The sequence below is a fragment of the Sebastes umbrosus genome, chromosome 24, assembly GCF_015220745.1.
Source record: "Sebastes umbrosus isolate fSebUmb1 chromosome 24, fSebUmb1.pri, whole genome shotgun sequence".
Classification (NCBI taxonomy): domain Eukaryota; kingdom Metazoa; phylum Chordata; class Actinopteri; order Perciformes; family Sebastidae; genus Sebastes; species Sebastes umbrosus.
The window spans coordinates 9974329-9991937 of record NC_051292.1 but is presented as its reverse complement, the minus strand read 5'-3'; the positions used below and the strand labels follow the sequence as shown (position 1 = coordinate 9991937).

General features: G+C 31.7%; 1 protein-coding gene and 1 long non-coding RNA gene across 8 annotated transcripts in view; both read left to right on the top strand.

The window, feature by feature from the left end:
* The window catches only part of LOC119483459 (voltage-dependent L-type calcium channel subunit beta-4-like), a 28794-nt gene extending 23026 nt beyond the window's left edge, over nucleotides 1–5768 (top strand). For 3 of the 5 annotated variants that reach the window (XM_037761561.1, XM_037761563.1, XM_037761565.1), the window contains one exon: nucleotides 1006–5768. In XM_037761561.1, the coding sequence (XP_037617489.1) occupies nucleotides 1006–1269 (264 nt within the window). In that variant the 3' untranslated portion in view covers nucleotides 1270–5768. The remainder of the gene's footprint in view (nucleotides 1–1005) is intronic. The other 2 variants (XM_037761562.1, XM_037761564.1) reach the window with 1 other exon arrangement.
* A 683-nt stretch (nucleotides 5769–6451) lies between these two features.
* On the top strand, nucleotides 6452–16888 carry LOC119483472. Of its 3 annotated transcripts, none has more exons than XR_005205688.1 (5): nucleotides 6452–6575; nucleotides 10400–10469; nucleotides 10584–10679; nucleotides 11197–11268; nucleotides 16331–16888. It is a non-coding gene; the product is annotated as an uncharacterized LOC119483472 (long non-coding RNA). The 3 variants fall into 3 exon arrangements; XR_005205687.1 differs by lacking the exon at nucleotides 6452–6575 and adding an exon at nucleotides 9908–10001; XR_005205689.1 differs by lacking the exon at nucleotides 6452–6575 and adding an exon at nucleotides 9912–9992.
* Nucleotides 16889–17609: the final 721 nt, after the last annotated feature.

Here is a 17609-nt window from a genome sequence, read left to right as displayed (position 1 = left end):
GTTTTCATTTTGCTACGTATCTGTAGAGCTGTCCACGCTGGAGGAGATGATAAAGGTAAGATGCAATATATACAATGCATGTTTTCGGCTTCCAAGTTATTATTAAAGGTCCCATATCGTGCTCATTTTCAGGTTCATACTTGTATTTTGTGTTTTTAATAGAACATGTTTACATGCTTTAATGTTAAAAAAAACAACTTTATTTTCCTCATACTGTTTGTCTGAATATGCCTATATTTACCCTCTGTCTGAAATGCTCCGTTTTAGCGCTTTTTGACAGAATTGCAACAGAATTGGCGTTGCTAGGCAACAGCTTGGGTCCATGTGTACTTCCTGTCAGCTGATGACATTCACACACACTGCAACCATGGAATAAACTGGGACACATTTAGAATGTTTACATTTAAAATTGTGTCAAGGATCTAAATATTGTATATTCGTGACATCACGAATTGTCAGAAATCCTGACGGCTTGTTTCAAATGCAGAGTTTCTGAATACGGGCTGTGTGTATTTCCCTGTGGATTGAGTGTTTCGATACTTTCACAGTATTTATATAGGCCTTAAGCCTGCTTTATAATAAAAAAAAACATTAAAATCTCACTTTTTTATAATATGGGACCTTTAAGTTATTAGGCATTGGGGCTGGATATTGTTTAAAAAATGTAATTACAGGCAATTCCGGCTGCATGGGTTGCAGCTGCTGCGGTAGTGAGCCAATCACACGTCGCAATAAATCATAGAACGCTTGCGGTGATTGGCTGCGTCATCTTTTTCTAGATCTGGGCACAAAAAGGATCGATTGCAGGAATCGTTTAACTAGAGAAGTTTCGATTCTACTTGGTATTGGGTTGTTTCGGTCGATACCTTAAAGGTATTGAGTACCGTTTCCCAGCCCTATTAGGCTTAATAAAACCTCCTACTATGCATTGATGTCCTTTCTTTGTCTGTGAAGTCGTGTTGTCTGCAGCCTCACCTGTGTCCTCGGTTATGTTCATGTGATCAGCAGAGCCAAAGAATGCGACAGAGCAACCACACGGGCGACCACTCCACCCCGAACGAACGACGCAACCTGATGACATCGGACGAGAATTACCACAACGAGCGGGCGCACAAGGGACGCAACCGCATGTCTTCTGGCTCACAGCATAGCCGAGAGCAGCAGGACCCCTACCAGGACTACCAGGACCCCTATCAGGATGCATACAAGCCACACCGCAATCGCAGTTCACCGGGCAGCTACAGCCATGACTCCCGGCACCGGCTCTGAGCCTACTTCTATCATCACCAGGGCCCAAAAATGGCCCAGATTCCAAAATAAACGCTGCAAACAGAGCCAAGACGGTCCCAAATTGTACCTTTTTATGTTTCGGTTTTAATTTGTTTTGTCTACCTGGCTGTTTTTTCTCTTTAAAAGTCCAACAAAAATCACGTTCAGGTGTTTTGTTTTTAAATCAAGCTGCCAGGGCAACCCCCGTCAATCAACAGCGCGAGTAGTCAAAGAGGTTCAACTAATGCTGTAAAATGAATTCCTTTAATTTATGTTTCCCGGGACCTTTTGGGATTGTACTAACACAAAGCTCAGCAGACGTGCAGCGCAGATTGCGCTCGCTGCCTGTGTCAGCAAGCTAATTACGGATAGTGGTCGGATGGTGATGGTGATGGTGTATGGGCTTCTAAGCGCCTGGGACGTCGCACCAGGCCGGAAGGGAAGTCCGCTGCACACACAGACTGCTGAAGGCTGCTGACCCAAACCCTGGGCCGTGTATAAATCCTCTCACCATTTAGCTTATTGCATGCTGATAGATGATCAACCTCCGCATCCACTTCATTGATATTTTGTACCTAGCATTTTCTGGATTCTCTTCTAATGAGGTGTAGATACGGAGGTCCAATTTTCTAAATCACCTGATTGTGTGGGAAGGCGTTATAGTTAGGTGGTGGGGTTTCGTGTTGGGGGGCGTGCAGACGATATCTGGCTGCTAGTTTTTGAAAAACTGGTGCTTCACATTCCCAAACTATTTTGCTATTTGAAAGTCACTTTGAGCAAAGGCCAGCTTTTCTGTAGCATAAGCTTTAGGATTTCATTTGGGTGAAGACCCTCACCGTCATAAGCGGAGCAGACTCTGATGGTGCTGGGATCAGATCTCGGTTACACTGTAGGAGAAGGCAATACTGCTTCTGTTTGTTAACAGCCAGCACTTAGAGAGAAGGCAATAGCTGTGGCAGTCTGTCAGATAGTATAGTGAAACACAATAGCAAAATACTACTTGAGATGCCGTTTGATGTTGTTGAGATGTGGACCAGCATAGAAACCTTTTGAGCCGTTTGGGATGTTCTCTCCGGTATTTTTGGCGCCTGCCAGCGTGAAGAATAGGACCGTTTTTTTTAGTATGATAAACCTAAAAAGAGCATCTGCTGCTGCAACTACAGGTTGTTTTGCATTTATTAGCATTGAAATCAAAGCGGAAAAAACAAAGGTACAGATGGTGGTTAAGTCATGCGGTTGGGTCACGGCCGTTGAAGTTCCTTCCTGTGGTTTTAGGGGATTAAAGCGTTAAGAATGCGACACGGCAGGATCGGTTGCATCATGTTCATTCTCTGTGTAGCTGGCATGTTGTCCTGACTGCAGAGCATGTTCCCCTCCAAACGTAAAAATAGATCCCTTACTGTAAGCAAGTTGATGTTTGTAGAAGTATAGGGCACATCTCTACACAAAAAAAAAAAAGAAAAAGATTACAGATAAATGAAATGTCTGGATCCCTGCGGTTTGTAACTCAATACACTGCTAAAGAAAAAAAATAAGTATTGGTTTATGTCATTCTGAAAAAGAGTTTCAGTGGATTGCATGACTCAAAAGTGGAGTCGCCATAATGATAACAGTGTCTATTAATTCAGAATTATGTTAAAGGTAGAAAGTGAACAGCCCTCACAAAAAGGTTAATTAACATGGACAAGAGTTTAGCTCACCCACATGGTACTTTGTACGGAAGCAGAGAGGTGCTGTGGTCGCTAATAATGTTTTTAAGGCTTGTTATCATTATCATAATATATTGTACATATCTTATTCCTTTTAAGATATTAAATTATTTTGTGTTCACGACTTAATTATCTCATCTCCAGATAACAAACTGATTCTAGTTAGCCAATTTTAAGCCTGAAAACGGGCTTTAAATTAATAATACATTCGGCTAAATGGAACATTAAATTGAAAAGTGCTTTTTTTTTTTTGTCTTATTATCACAGGACAAAAGGTCTTCCGTACTTCTTAGTCTATCCACAAAGTCATTCCTCCTCCTCACCTTTTTGAGAGCATCAGGAGAGAGTAAGCAACATTTGTTATCTTGAAATAATGAGATAGTTGAGTTGTTATCTTAGCGGGACAACATTTTAAAATAATTACGAAAGCCACAAGAACATAAGTCATCTGAACAGTTTGTCATGTAGAGATAAAACACTTTTTGGATGCTCCGTACATTTTTAAAAGGGAGATCTTTCTGGAAAAACTGAGTCGTGTGTGTCATCTGAGTCATGTGTTCTCCTGGCGGTGTGTCTTTGTGTCTTTGTTTGATGAGACGAAGGACAACCTGCTGTAAATTGATGAAGCTTATCCTCAGTCCAGAAAGCTTAGCTTACTTTCTAATGCCACAAAATGTTACAATCCACAAAAAAAAAAAAAAATATTTTCTTTAATTATATGGAGGACCAAATCTGACATAAACGAATGATAAAAATCAAATTAATTTTGACTTTATTTGACGATTAATTAATTCCTTCATATTCTGGCTTCAACCAAGATACAAAAACACACCGCCAGGGAAATATACTTCTTAAGGAAACAAACGATTATCATCCTGATTTGCTCTCTGATATCAGAACTGTATAGTATAACCGACCATATTTGTCAGAAGAGTTTTCTTTGGCATATTTAGACAATTGTTAAAGCTTCTTTTTAATACTGAGACCCCTTTTCTTTCTGACAAACATGATGTACAGTAGCGACCGCTGCAGCACCAGATCATTTTGGTGCCTCACAAACCTCGAACTAAATGCTCATAGGATCTGTCCCCTTACATATAACGAGCTATAATGATTTGTTTTTGTCTTGAGATCTATACAGAGTGCGATCTAAAATTAAGATTTGAATAACTAAGACTGCTAGCAGGGCTTTTAGTCTTCATAATATGTTCTTCAAACTGGTCAGGAGGAACTTCTTTGTTTAGCAAATTCTGTATTTGAATCAGAAAGTAGACGTAAATTCTGTCCTGTATAAGAGATATTTGACTGTCCCCAAAAATTGTATGACACAGTTTCAACAGACCTAATTCACGAGGCCTATTTAGAGCAACTTTCAGAGGAGAACATGGCCAAATCCTCCTCCTTTTTTTTTACCCTGACAACAACCTAAAGCCTGACCTGACATTAAATACTGAGCATATTCTTTCCCGTGGTGCAAAGCAGCTCTTAATTTATTGATTTAAAATGCAAAATCTTCTCTGAAAAGATCACTTTGTATAGATCTGGATGAAAAGGGGGGAAAACTTGTATAGCACAAAAGAATAAGCAAAAAAAACGACGGTGTTTTTGAGCAACTGTTCCCACAATGTGAATCTGGTATAAGGGCACAGAATATTCTATATATATATAAACAGTATATACATAAGAATCAGTTGACCCTGTTAATCTCTTTGTTATACACTTGTTTGTTAATGGACTGAAACACCAAGACTGCAAATGAAAAGTTTTAAAGCGACTGTTTACAAGCACGCTTATGTCTCATTCTGCCCCATAGCATAAAGGCCATTGGTTGATTGAACAGGGAGCCATTTTTCCATTCAAAATCAAACCAACCAACCAATGTTGAGCTGGGCTGCTTGAGACAATCAGAAGGGATTTCCAGACCAGCGTCCCACCAACCCTCTCTTTGTGAATGCCCCAAACTGATAAGAGATGTTTGCCCCTTTGAGTCGTGGAATTAGATCGGAATAAAAAATAACGCCACGCTCACTCACAGACCTAAAACAACTGTCTGTCCTGGCTTTCTTTTCCTTTTCTGTCACATTTTATGGCCAAAATTGTCTCAAATTTAAACTCATTACTAAATTTTGTCTCAAAATTTAAACTCATTACTAAATTTTTTCACGGATTAAATCTCAAGGTGACCACAAAATACCGAATTTATAGGGAGGATTTTATTTGGTAAAGTGTAAAACAAAAGAGGACAAAAAAAAAATAAGCAAAAGAACAAATATTTATTCCAGTAGAAAAGTAATAGATGAATATTTGCTGGCGATTATTTTTATAACAAATAAATGTACATAATGTCTTTGAGAGATGCTATTTGCTGTATACATGTGCTGAAATGAGACGACGACCCATGTGGGACACTTGGAACAACAGCAAGGTCCAGTATACAAAGTTTCAGTAATGTGCAATACAAAACGGCATGCTGTTTTAAAATGAGGAACTTCATGTACTGTACTATGCAACCGCAAACTGTGTACATCGCTTCATGCTGTGGCTTCTCCAACCACCCTTTTCCAAGCAGCTTCATCTGGACTTTTAAGGGATTTTTGTGTTTTAATCTTTTTTTTTTCTGTGGAAGATGAAAACCTAAGCGGCTAATGCGGTATTGCATGCATAATATACCATTCTAATTTATAAAAAGGAATTAAAGAAAAATACATGAAAATTGGAGGTGATTGTGTTTAAGGCAAAGCTACAAGTGACTTAAAACATTTCTTTTTCAAAATAAAAGAGTCGTTCTAAGGTTGTCTACAGTATTTATTTATTACTGTATTGAATGTTGTAGTTTGTATTTTGTTGATGTTTTTATCCTCTTGAGTTTCACATCATTAACAAGGAAATGGACATTTAGGGACTTGGGGGTACAACTAGACTAAAAAAATAAAACAGACTAAATGTTGCCTTGCCATTCTATAGTATGTCATAAATAATTTCATAAAAAAAGTCATAAAAAGTCATAGTATAGTATGTCGAAAACAAAAAGTCATAGTATAGTATGTCGAAAAAACTATAAAATCACAGTGTAAGTTTAGCCAGTTTAAGTGTGAAGCCTGATATCTAACAGGTGAAAAGCAGGTAAATTCATACAGATCCTGTATACAGGACTGCCGTCAGGGGGGGCCCAAGGCCAGGGGGGGGTACCATGCAAAGGTCTATGGTTGACCCTTAAATTGGATCAAGAACAACACTTAACTTACTGACCTATATCACTGACAGTGCAAGTTAAATATATTTACATGATATATAAATATACTGGTATCATTAAAACACCTTTCAACTTATCATCTCTCTTTGTGTCATCTATCTTTGTACAGTGAATATCTTTGTGTCATCTATTTTTGTACAGTGAATATATTTGTGTCATCTATCTTTTTACAGTGAATATCTTTGTGTTGTGTTGGTGCTGGTCATCTCGCGAGACTTCGCTAGAGCAGTCGAATTCTCGTCGCGACAGCTGACAACAACTTGAGCTTAAACTTCGCGTTTTATGGAAGTATGGAGGACTACAGGGAAGAGGAGAAAGAACTGGAGGTTCTTGTGTGTTATGAGGTCAGTGAGAAGGTGAACGGCCACACAAATACAGTTAACAAACACAAATCGCGTCTGTTGCTAGCTAACAGATAACTCATGCTGACTTCTGCACACGTGGTTGATGATGAGGACTTAAAGACAACAACAATAGACAGGAGGCTGTTTCTGCTACTATGGGCATGTTTAAGTCCCAGTAATGACATGGATTAAATATATACATAGTGTTGACATAAAAAACATTTTTAGTAGAAGTATAGTATGTCAACAAAATCATAAAAAGTCATAGTATAGTATGTCTAAAAAATCATAAAAGGTTATAGTATAGTATGTCTAAAAAATCATAAAAAGTCATAGTATAGTGTCTAAAAAATCATAAAAAGTCATAGTATAGTATGTCTAAAAAATCATAAAAAGTCATAGTATAGTATGTTGAAAAAAATAATTAAAAAGTCATAGAATAGTATGTCAACAAAATCATAAAAAGTCATAGTATAGTATGTCTAAAAAATCATAAAAGGTTATAGTATAGTATGTCTAAAAAATCATAAAAAGTCATAGTATAGTGTCTAAAAAATCATAAAAAGTCATAGTATAGTATGTCTAAAAAATCATAAAAAGTCATAGTATAGTATGTTGAAAAAAATAATTAAAAAGTCATAGAATAGTATGTCAACAAAATCATAAAAAGTCATAGAATAGTATGTCAACAAAATCATAAAAAGTCATAGTATAGTATGTTGAAAAAAATAATTAAAAAGTCATAGAATAGTATGTCAACAAAATCATAAAAAGTCATAGTATAGTATGTTGAAAAAAATAATTAAAAAGTCATAGTATAGTATGTCAACAAAATCATAAAAAGTCATAGTATAGTATGTCAACAAAATCATAAAAAGTCATAGTATAGTATGTTGAAAAAAATAATTAAAAAGTCATAGTATAGTATGTCAACAAAATCATAAAAAGTCATAGTATAGTATGTCAACAAAATCATAAAAAGTTATAGTATAGTATGTTGAAAAAAATAATTAAAAAGTCATAGAATAGTATGTCAACAAAATCATAGAAAGTCATAGTATAGTATATCAACAAAATCATAAAAAGTCATAGTATAGTATGTTGAAAAAAATAATTAAAAAGTCATAGAATAGTATGTCAACAAAATCATAAAAAGTCATAGTATAGTATGTCAACAAAATCATAAAAAGTCATAGTATAGTATGTCAACAAAATCATAAAAAGTCATAGTATAGTATGTCAACAAAATCATAGAAAGTCATAGTATAGTATATCAACAAAATCATAAAAAGTCATAGTATAGTATGTTGAAAAAAATAATTAAAAAGTCATAGAATAGTATGTCAACAAAATCATAAAAAGTCATAGTATAGTATGTCAACAAAATCATAAAAAGTCATAGTATAGTATGTCAACAAAATCATAAAAAGTCATAGTATAGTATGTCAACAAAATCATAGAAAGTCATAGTATAGTATGTTGAAAAAAATAATTAAAAAGTCATAGAATAATATGTCAACAAAATCATAAAAAGTCATAGTATAGTATGTCAATAAAATCATAAAAAGTCATAGTATAGTATGTCAATAAAATCATAAAAAGTCATAGTATAGTATGTCAACAAAATCATAAAAAGTCATAGTATAGTATGTCAATAAAATCATAAAAAGTCATAGTATAGTATGTCAACAAAATCATAAAAAGTCATAGTATAGTATGTCAATAAAATCATAAAAAGTCATAGTATAGTATGTTGAAAAAAATAATTAAAAAGTCATAGAATAATATGTCAACAAAATCATAAAAAGTCATAGAATAGTATGTCAACAAAATCATAAAAAGTCATAGTATAGTATGTCAACAAAATCATAAAAAGTCATAGTATAGTATGTCAACAAAATCATAAAAAGTCATAGTATAGTATGTTGAAAAAAAATCATAAAAAGTCATAGTATAGTATGTCAACAAAATCATAAAAAGTCATAGAATAGTATGTCAACAAAATCATAAAAAATCATAGTATAGTATGTTGAAAAAAATAATTAAAAAGTCATAGAATAGTATGTCAACAAAATCATAAAAAGTCATAGTATAGTATGTCGAAAAATCAAAAAAAAATTATAGTATAGTATGTCAACAAAATCATAAAAAGTCATAGTATATTATGTCGAAAAAAATAATTAAAAAGTCATAATATACTATGTTGAAAAAATCATAAAAAAGTCATAGTATATTATGTCGAAAATAATAAGGCATTGTATTTTATGTTGAAAAAACTAAACTAAATAATGTGATTTAATAACATGAAGCATTTTATGGGTCTAAACACCACTTCTGTTCATGTCCCACAACTATGGTCTCTATGATGAACAGGGAATGAAATTAGCACCTGCCACCTGCCAAATAACAGGGTAAATGTTGGCTGTGGCAGGTAAAAATTTCAGGTCACCTGCCATGATGGCAGATTCCTTATATTAAGAAATATTATTTTTAAAAAGCAATTCCTAAATTAAAAATATTAAGGGATTAAGGTTACATGATCCATATTTCTACTGTCTGTTACCACTGACTCAGTGTTTACTAGGGTGGACGAAAATATTGATTATTGCAATATTATGTTTTGTGATACTGTATCTATCAATTCTTAAAAACTCTGTATTGAATTCTAATTAATAGTTTATATGCAAAGATTAACTCCGTCAATACTTTATTTTATTTGCAAAGATATGCGCCGTCTGTGATAAATGCAAATGTAGTTCCTACAATTGTGATTGCATAAAAAAGTAAACCCTTTTTTTGCTCAGATTTTATGCATATGGCGGTGTGTTTTTTTTATACTATGACAGTTTTCCTAAAATTAGAATTAAAAAAAAAATCGCAATATATTGTCTTGCTTACAGTATCGCAATATATTGCATCGTAACCTCTGTATCATGATACGTATCGTATCGCCAGATTCTTGCCAATACTCATTCCTAGTGTTTACGATTCTAAAGTGTTCTACATAGATTTCAGAAGTGGCAGACAAAACAATTGTGTGGCTAGTAGAAATGTTCATTGACCTGCCACAGTGGCACCAGAGGAAGAAACTTAATTTTAGACCCTGATGATGAGATATGTAAAATGAGCTAATTCAATTATAATATAGACATTATATTAAATGTAATTATTTTTACTTTACACCATGTTAAAATTATTTATGTAATTTATATTTTTTTCATCTAAATGTGTCTGTCCCACACTTCTAAGTCCTTACCGCGACACTGAACAAATACCATAGTATAAGTTCTATTGAAAGCCAAACTTATCTAGTTTCCATGGAAACAGAAGTTAGTAAGTGGATGACAGGTTGGGCCGCCCACATAGGTGACCCTCAAGATCATGAAAAACAAGTTTAAGATCATCTTTTCTTCACAAGTATTTATTGTGTGTCATTACCATGCAGCTTAGTGATTATGTATTTTGAACTACATTTAAAAAATAACTTAATGTTACTGTTGAATTCATGTATATTAGATGCTAAGAGTCAAAGCTGACCTTGCTAGCTGCCATTTATCTGCAATATTAGCAAAAATGTCATTTCTGTAACATGTCTTTACAGCAATTGAATCTTGAAAGCATACAAAATATTTTAAATTTAGTGGCCTCTGTTATGAACTTCTTGAAAATGCATGAAATGAAAGGACATGGTCTGTAATACCCATGGACTTTCAGACATCATTCAGTGTGATATCATTATCTCTGATGTCCAGAACTTCAGAGTACCTGAAGCTGACATTACAGCCTATTTAAGGAGCTTATTTGTCTTCTTTGTTGGTTCACAGAATAAAGAAACGAGGTGTTGGGGGACGAGCAGCAGACTGGATGGAGACGAGGACGTCAAAGTGATGAGAGGTGGACCTGAAAAACACTACTGTCTGTACACAGCTGGAAATTACAGTCAAATGATTTTTATATTTGAATGATTGTGTGTCTGTAATGTGTTTTTTATGTGTCTCCGTCCTCCAGGAAACGCTGGAGGAGCTGCTGGAGAACCACAGATGGGCTCATCAGAAGCTGCTCAGCCGCCTCCGAGACAAGGTCGATTCTAGACGAACTCACATGGTAAGGAAACATCGGTGAAGCCAAATATTCTATACTCTGATTATTGTTTCAGATTTTTAAAATTTGTTTTCAAAACATATTTATCCGACATTTTAACCTTTTTTTTATTGATAGTAGATGGTGTAGATTGGAAACAGGGGAATTACGTAGTATGTGCATGTTTATTTACATTTTATTTTAGTATTCATTACCTTTGTTAACAAATTAATGGCCTGACAGACAGTGAAGGTCTCAATTTAGTCATTGTGAGTCATTTTGTGACTTAAAGGGGCTTGAATTAAATGTAATTCAGTTTTAACTCAATGTCACCATCACACCAGGAACATTGTGATTACATGATCAGATTATCAATGTATACCTTCCTGTGTTTTGGGCTGTATGAGGTTTTGATCTATCTGCCATGAAAACTGATGCAAAGGGTCTATTTAAAAAGTGGTGAACCAGGATCTGTTATTGGAGCAGGAGACACTTTATATGTTTGTAAATGTTGGTTTACATGTCTCTGTTTTCTGTCCAGACTGCTGAATGAACAAAGAGACTTGAAGGGCCGGGAGGAGACGGGGACTGGAGCACAAGGAACAAACATTTGGTAAGTAATTAATTAATTTGATTTCTAACTTAGCATCCTAGCCTCAATCTTGTCTCTGTTGTTGTAATAATAGAAGTAATAATTAAAACAGACTAAATGTTGGCTTGCCATTCTATAGTATGCCATAAATAATTTAATGAAAAAGGTCATAGTATTGTGTGTCATAAAAAATGTCATATAAAAAAGCTATAGTATAATATGTTGAAAAAAGTCATAAAAAGTCCTGGTATAGTATGTCAACAAAATCATAAAAATTCATAGTATAGTATGACTTAATAAGTCATAAAAGGCCCTAGTATAGTATGTCAAAAAAATCATAGAAAAGTCATAGTATATAGTATGTCGAAACAAAGTTGAAAAAAATTATAGTATAGTATCTAAAAAAAAATCATTAAAAGTCATAGTATAGTATGTCGAAAAAAAGCCATAATATAGTATGTAAAGAAATCATTAAACAGTCGTAGTATATTATGTCAAAAAAATAATCATAGTACAGTATATCAAAAAAAAGTCATAGTATAGTATTTTGAAATAATTATAAAGTCATAGTATTAATAAAAAAATAGTCCTAGTATGTCAAAAAAAAGTCAAGGTATATTATGTCAAAAAAATTATTAAAAAAACATAGTATAGTATGTCACAGAAGAAACATTAAAAGTAATAGTATAGTATGTCAAAAAAAATAGCCATAATATAGTATGTAAAAACAGTCATTAAAAATTCATAGTATAGTTTGTCGAATAAAAGTCATAGTACAGTATGCCAAAAAAGTCATAGTATAGTATGTCAAAAAAATAGTCATAATATAGTATGTAAAGAGATCATTAAAAAGTCATAGTATAGAATGTCAAAAAATATAGTCATATAGTATGTCAAAAAAATTCATAAGAAAGTCAAAGTATAGTATGTCAAAAGAAACCATAGTATAGTATGTCAAAAAATAATCATAGTACAGTATGTAAAAAAATAGTAATAGTATGTTGAAATAATTCATAAAAAAGTCATAGTATAGTATTTAAAAAAAATAGTCCTACTACAGTATGTAAAAAAAAAAGTCATGGTATAGTATGTAAAAACAATATATAAAAAAACAATGTATAGTATGTCGCAAAAAAAACATAAAAAGTAATAGAATAGTATGTAAAAATAGTCATATAGTATGTCAAAAAAATCATTAAAAAGTCATAGTATAGTTTGCAAAAATATATAGTCTTATAGAATGTAAAAACACATCATAAAAAGTCATAGTATAGTATGTTGAAAAAAAATTAATAGTATAGTATGTCAAATAAAAAGTCATAGTGTAGTGTGTCGAAAAAAATTCATAGTATAGTATGTCAAAAAAAGGAATAGTATAATATGTCTTAAAAATGAAAAACAGTCATAGTATAGTATGTTGAAATAATTCATAAAAAAGTCATAGAATAGTATTTAAAAAAATAGTCCTACAACAGTATGTCAAAAATAATTATAAAAAAAACATAGTATAGTATGTCGCAAAAAAAGTAAAAGAATAGTATGCAATTAAAAATAGTCATAATATAGTATGTAAAAACAATCATTAAAAAGTCATAGTATAGCATGTAAAAAAAAAAGACATGCTGTCAAAACAAATTATGAAAAAAACATAGAATAGCATGTCGCAAAAAAAAATAAAAGAATAGTAAGTAAAAACAAATAGCCATAATATAGTATGTAAAAAAGTCATAGTATAGTATGTTGAATAAAAGCCATGGTATACTATGTCAAAAAAAAAATTAATAGTATAGTATGTCAAATAAAAAGTCATAGTGTAGTGTCGAAAAAAAGTCATAGAATAGTATGTCAAAAACAGGAATAGTATAATATGTCTTAAAAATGAAAAACAGTCATAGTATAGTATGTTGAAATAATTCATAAAACAGTCATAGTATAGTATGTCAAAAAAATCATAAAAAGTCATAGAATAGTATTTAAAAAAATAGTCCTACAACAGTATGTCAAAAATAATTATAAAAAAAACATAGTATAGTATGTCGCAAAAAAAGTAAAAGAATAGTATGTAATTAAAAATAGTCATAATATAGTATGTAAAAACAATCATTAAAAAGTCATAGTATAGCATGTAAAAAAAAAGACACGCTGTCAAAACAAATTATGAAAAAAACATAGAATAGCATGTCGCAAAAAAAAGTAAAAGAATAGTAAGTAAAAACAAATAGCCATAATATAGTATGTAAAAAAAGTCATAGTATAGTATGTCGAAAAAAAGCCATAGTATGTTGAAATAATTCATTAAAAAAAGTCATAGTGTAGTCTGTCAAAAAATAGTCATAATATAGTATGTAAAGAAATCATTAAAAAGTCGTAGTATATTATGTAAAAAAAAATAATCATAGTACAGTATGTCAAAAAAAAGTCATAGTATAGTATTTTGAAATAATTATAAAGTCATAGTATTAATAAAAAAAATAGTCCTACTACAGTATGTCAAAAAAAAGTCAAGGTATATTATGTCAAAAAAATTATAAAAAAAACATAGTATAGTATGTCACAGAAGAAACATTAAAAGTAATAGTATAGTATGTCAAAAAAAATAGCCATAATATAGTATGTAAAAACAGTCATTAAAAATTCATAGTATAGTTTGTCGAATAAAAGTCATAGTACAGTATGCCAAAAAAGTCATAGTATAGTATGTCAAAAAAATAGTCATAATATAGTATGTAAAGAGATCATTAAAAAGTCAAAGTATAGTATGTCAAAAGAAACCATAGTATAGTATGTCAAAAAATAATCATAGTACAGTATGTAAAAAAATAGTAATAGTATGTTGAAATAATTCATAAAAAAGTCATAGTATAGTATTTAAAAAAAATAGTCCTACTACAGTATGTAAAAAAAAAAGTCATGGTATAGTATGTAAAAACAATATATAAAAAAACAATGTATAGTATGTCGCAAAAAAAACATAAAAAGTAATAGAATAGTATGTAAAAAAAATAGTCATATAGTATGTCAAAAAAATCATTAAAAAGTCATAGTATAGTTTGCCAAAATATATAGTCATATAGAATGTAAAAACACATCATAAAAAGTCATAGTATAGTATGTTGAAAAAAAATTAATAGTATAGTATGTCAAATAAAAAGTCATAGTGTAGTGTGTCGAAAAAAAGTCATAGTATAGTATGTCAAAAAAAGGAATAGTATAATATGTCTTAAAAATGAAAAGCAGTCATAGTATAGTATGTTGAAATAATTCATAAAAAAGTCATAGAATGTATTTAAAAAAATAGTCCTACAACAGTATGTCAAAAATAATTATAAAAAAAATATAGTATGGTATGTCGCAAAAAAAGTAAAAGAATAGTATGTAATTAAAAATAGTCATAATATAGTATGTAAAAACAATCATTAAAAAGTCATAGTATAGCATGTAAAAAAAAAAGACATGCTGTCAAAACAAATTATGAAAAAAACATAGAATAGCATGTTGCAAAAAAAATAAAAGAATAGTAAGTAAAAACAAATAGCCATAATATAGTATGTAAAAAAGTCATAGTATAGTATGTCGAAAAAAAGCCATAGTATGTTGAAATAATTCATTAAAAAAAGTCATAGTGTAGTCTGTCAAAAAATAGTCATAATATAGTATGTAAAGAAATCATTAAAAAGTCGTAGTATATTATGTCAAAAAAATAATCATAGTACAGTATGTCAAAAAAAAGTCATAGTATAGTATTTTGAAATAATTATAAAGTCATAGTATTAATAAAAAAAATAGTCCTACTACAGTATGTCAAAAAAAAGTCAAGGTATATTATGTCAAAAAAATTATAAAAAAAACATAGTATAGTATGTCACAGAAGAAACATTAAAAGTAATAGTATAGTATGTCAAAAAAAATAGCCATAATATAGTATGTAAAAACAGTCATTAAAAATTCATAGTATAGTTTGTCGAATAAAAGTCATAGTACAGTATGCCAAAAAAGTCATAGTATAGTATGTCAAAAAAATAGTCATAATATAGTATGTAAAGAGATCATTAAAAAGTCATAGTATAGAATGTCAAAAAATATAGTCATATAGTATGTCAAAAAAATTCATAAGAAAGTCAAAGTATAGTATGTCAAAAGAAACCATAGTATAGTATGTCAAAAAATAATCATAGTACAGTATGTAAAAAAATAGTAATAGTATGTTGAAATAATTCATAAAAAAGTCATAGTATAGTATTTAAAAACAATAGTCCTACTACAGTATGTAAAAAAAAAAGTCATGGTATAGTATGTCAAAAAAAGGAATAGTATAATATGTCTTAAAAATGAAAAACAGTCATAGTATAGTATGTTGAAATAATTCATAAAAAAGTCATAGAATAGTATTTAAAAAAAATAGTCCTACAACAGTATGTCAAAAATAATTATAAAAAAAACATAGTATAGTATGTCGCAAAAAAAGTAAAAGAATAGTATGTAATTAAAAATAGTCATAATATAGTATGTAAAAACAATCATTAAAAAGTCATAGTATAGTATGTTGAATAAAAGCCATGGTATACTATGTCAAAAAAGAAATTAATAGTATAGTATGTAAAAACAAAAGTGAAAAAAACTAAAAGTTATGGTATAGTATGTCAAAAAAAATTATTAAAAAAAAGTATAGTATGTCGCAAAAAAAACATGTAAAGTAATAAATATTATGTAAAAAAAAAATAGCCATAATATAGTATGTCAAAAAAGACGTAAAAGTAGTTAAAAAGTCACAGTATATTATGTCAAAAAATATAGTTATAATATAGTATGTAAAAACAATCATTAAAAAGTCATAGTATAGTATCTAAACAGTCATTAAAGTCAGAGTATAGTACACGTTTCCTGTGTGAGTATTTGTAGAAGTTATTCTGTAACTGTAATCATAGTTGTTGTTGTAGTAGTATTTGTAGAAGTTATTCTGTAACTGTAATCATAGTAGTATTTGTAGAAGTTACTCTATGACTGTTATCATAGTTGTTTTAGGCTCTGATGTTTGTGAATGTCATGCAAATCTCATGTCTTCCTTCTCTTCTTTTCTCCCCAGATGAGTGCAGTCTTCTGACCACGACTGAGGATGACGGAGTTTCTTCGCTGACTTCATCCACGTCTTCTTCTGCTGAATGCAGACGGTGTACCCAGAAGGGTCGGAGGGGGTCATGCAGGGGTTTTTCAGGGGGTTTTTCACTAAATAAACACGAAAAAAAAAAAAAAAAAAAAAAAAAAGACGCATTTTTGTGTTTCATAACCTCTCCGTTCTATGTCTCCGAAAGCCCAGGAGGAGACGCACGTCTCATACTCCCTTCGGTACCTGACACTTACGCAACCCCACTACCCCGGGGATTCGAACTCTAGTTCTTGTGTAACCACACAACCATCCAAACCGAATGTTCCGCCACCAACCCACCAATGCCAAGCACACTTGGACTGTTCTCCTGGTAACTTTGTCTTCGTCATTGTGGAAGTTAGACCTCAAAACTCACCACATAAGGATCGAACTCACAACCTCCAGTCTTCTAACCCAGCTTCTATCACTCTGAGCTATTGGTCTTAACACTCTTATCTAATGTTTTTGGTCGTATTTGACTTCTTCATTTAGGATGTTGGTCCTTAAAACTCACCAGTGCACCACATAAGGATCGAACCCACAACCTCCAGTCTTCTAACCCAGCTTCTATCACTCTGAGCTATTGGTCTTAACACTCTTATTTAATGTTTTTGGTCGTATTTGACTTCTTCATTTAGGATGTTGGTCCTTAAAACTCACAAGTGCACCACATAAGGATCGAACCCACAACCTCCAGTCTTCTAACCCAGCTTCTATCACTCTGAGCTATTGGTCTTAACACTCTTATCTAATGTTTTTGGTCGTATTTGACTTCTTCATTTAGGATGTTGGTCCTTAAAACTCACCAGTGCACCACATAAGGATCGAACCCACAACCTCCAGTCTTCTAACCCAGCTTCTATCACTCTGAGCTATTGGTCTTAACATGCTTACATATATTGTTTTTGGTCGTATTTGACTTCTTCATTTAGGATGTTGGTCCTTAAAACTCACCAGTGCACCACATAAGGATTGAACCCACAACCTTCAGTATTCCAACCTGTATCCATCACTCTGAGCTATATGACCTCACTGATCTCACTGGAGTAGTGTTTCTTTGTATATTTGACTTATTTTTTGTGGAAGTTAAACCTCAAAAGTCACTGCTCCTCATAAGAATCGAACCCATAACCTCCAGTATTCCAACTCATCTTCTATCACCCTGAGCTGTCTGTCATAACACAAGTGATGTGTTTCTTGGTGTGTTTGACTTCTTCAT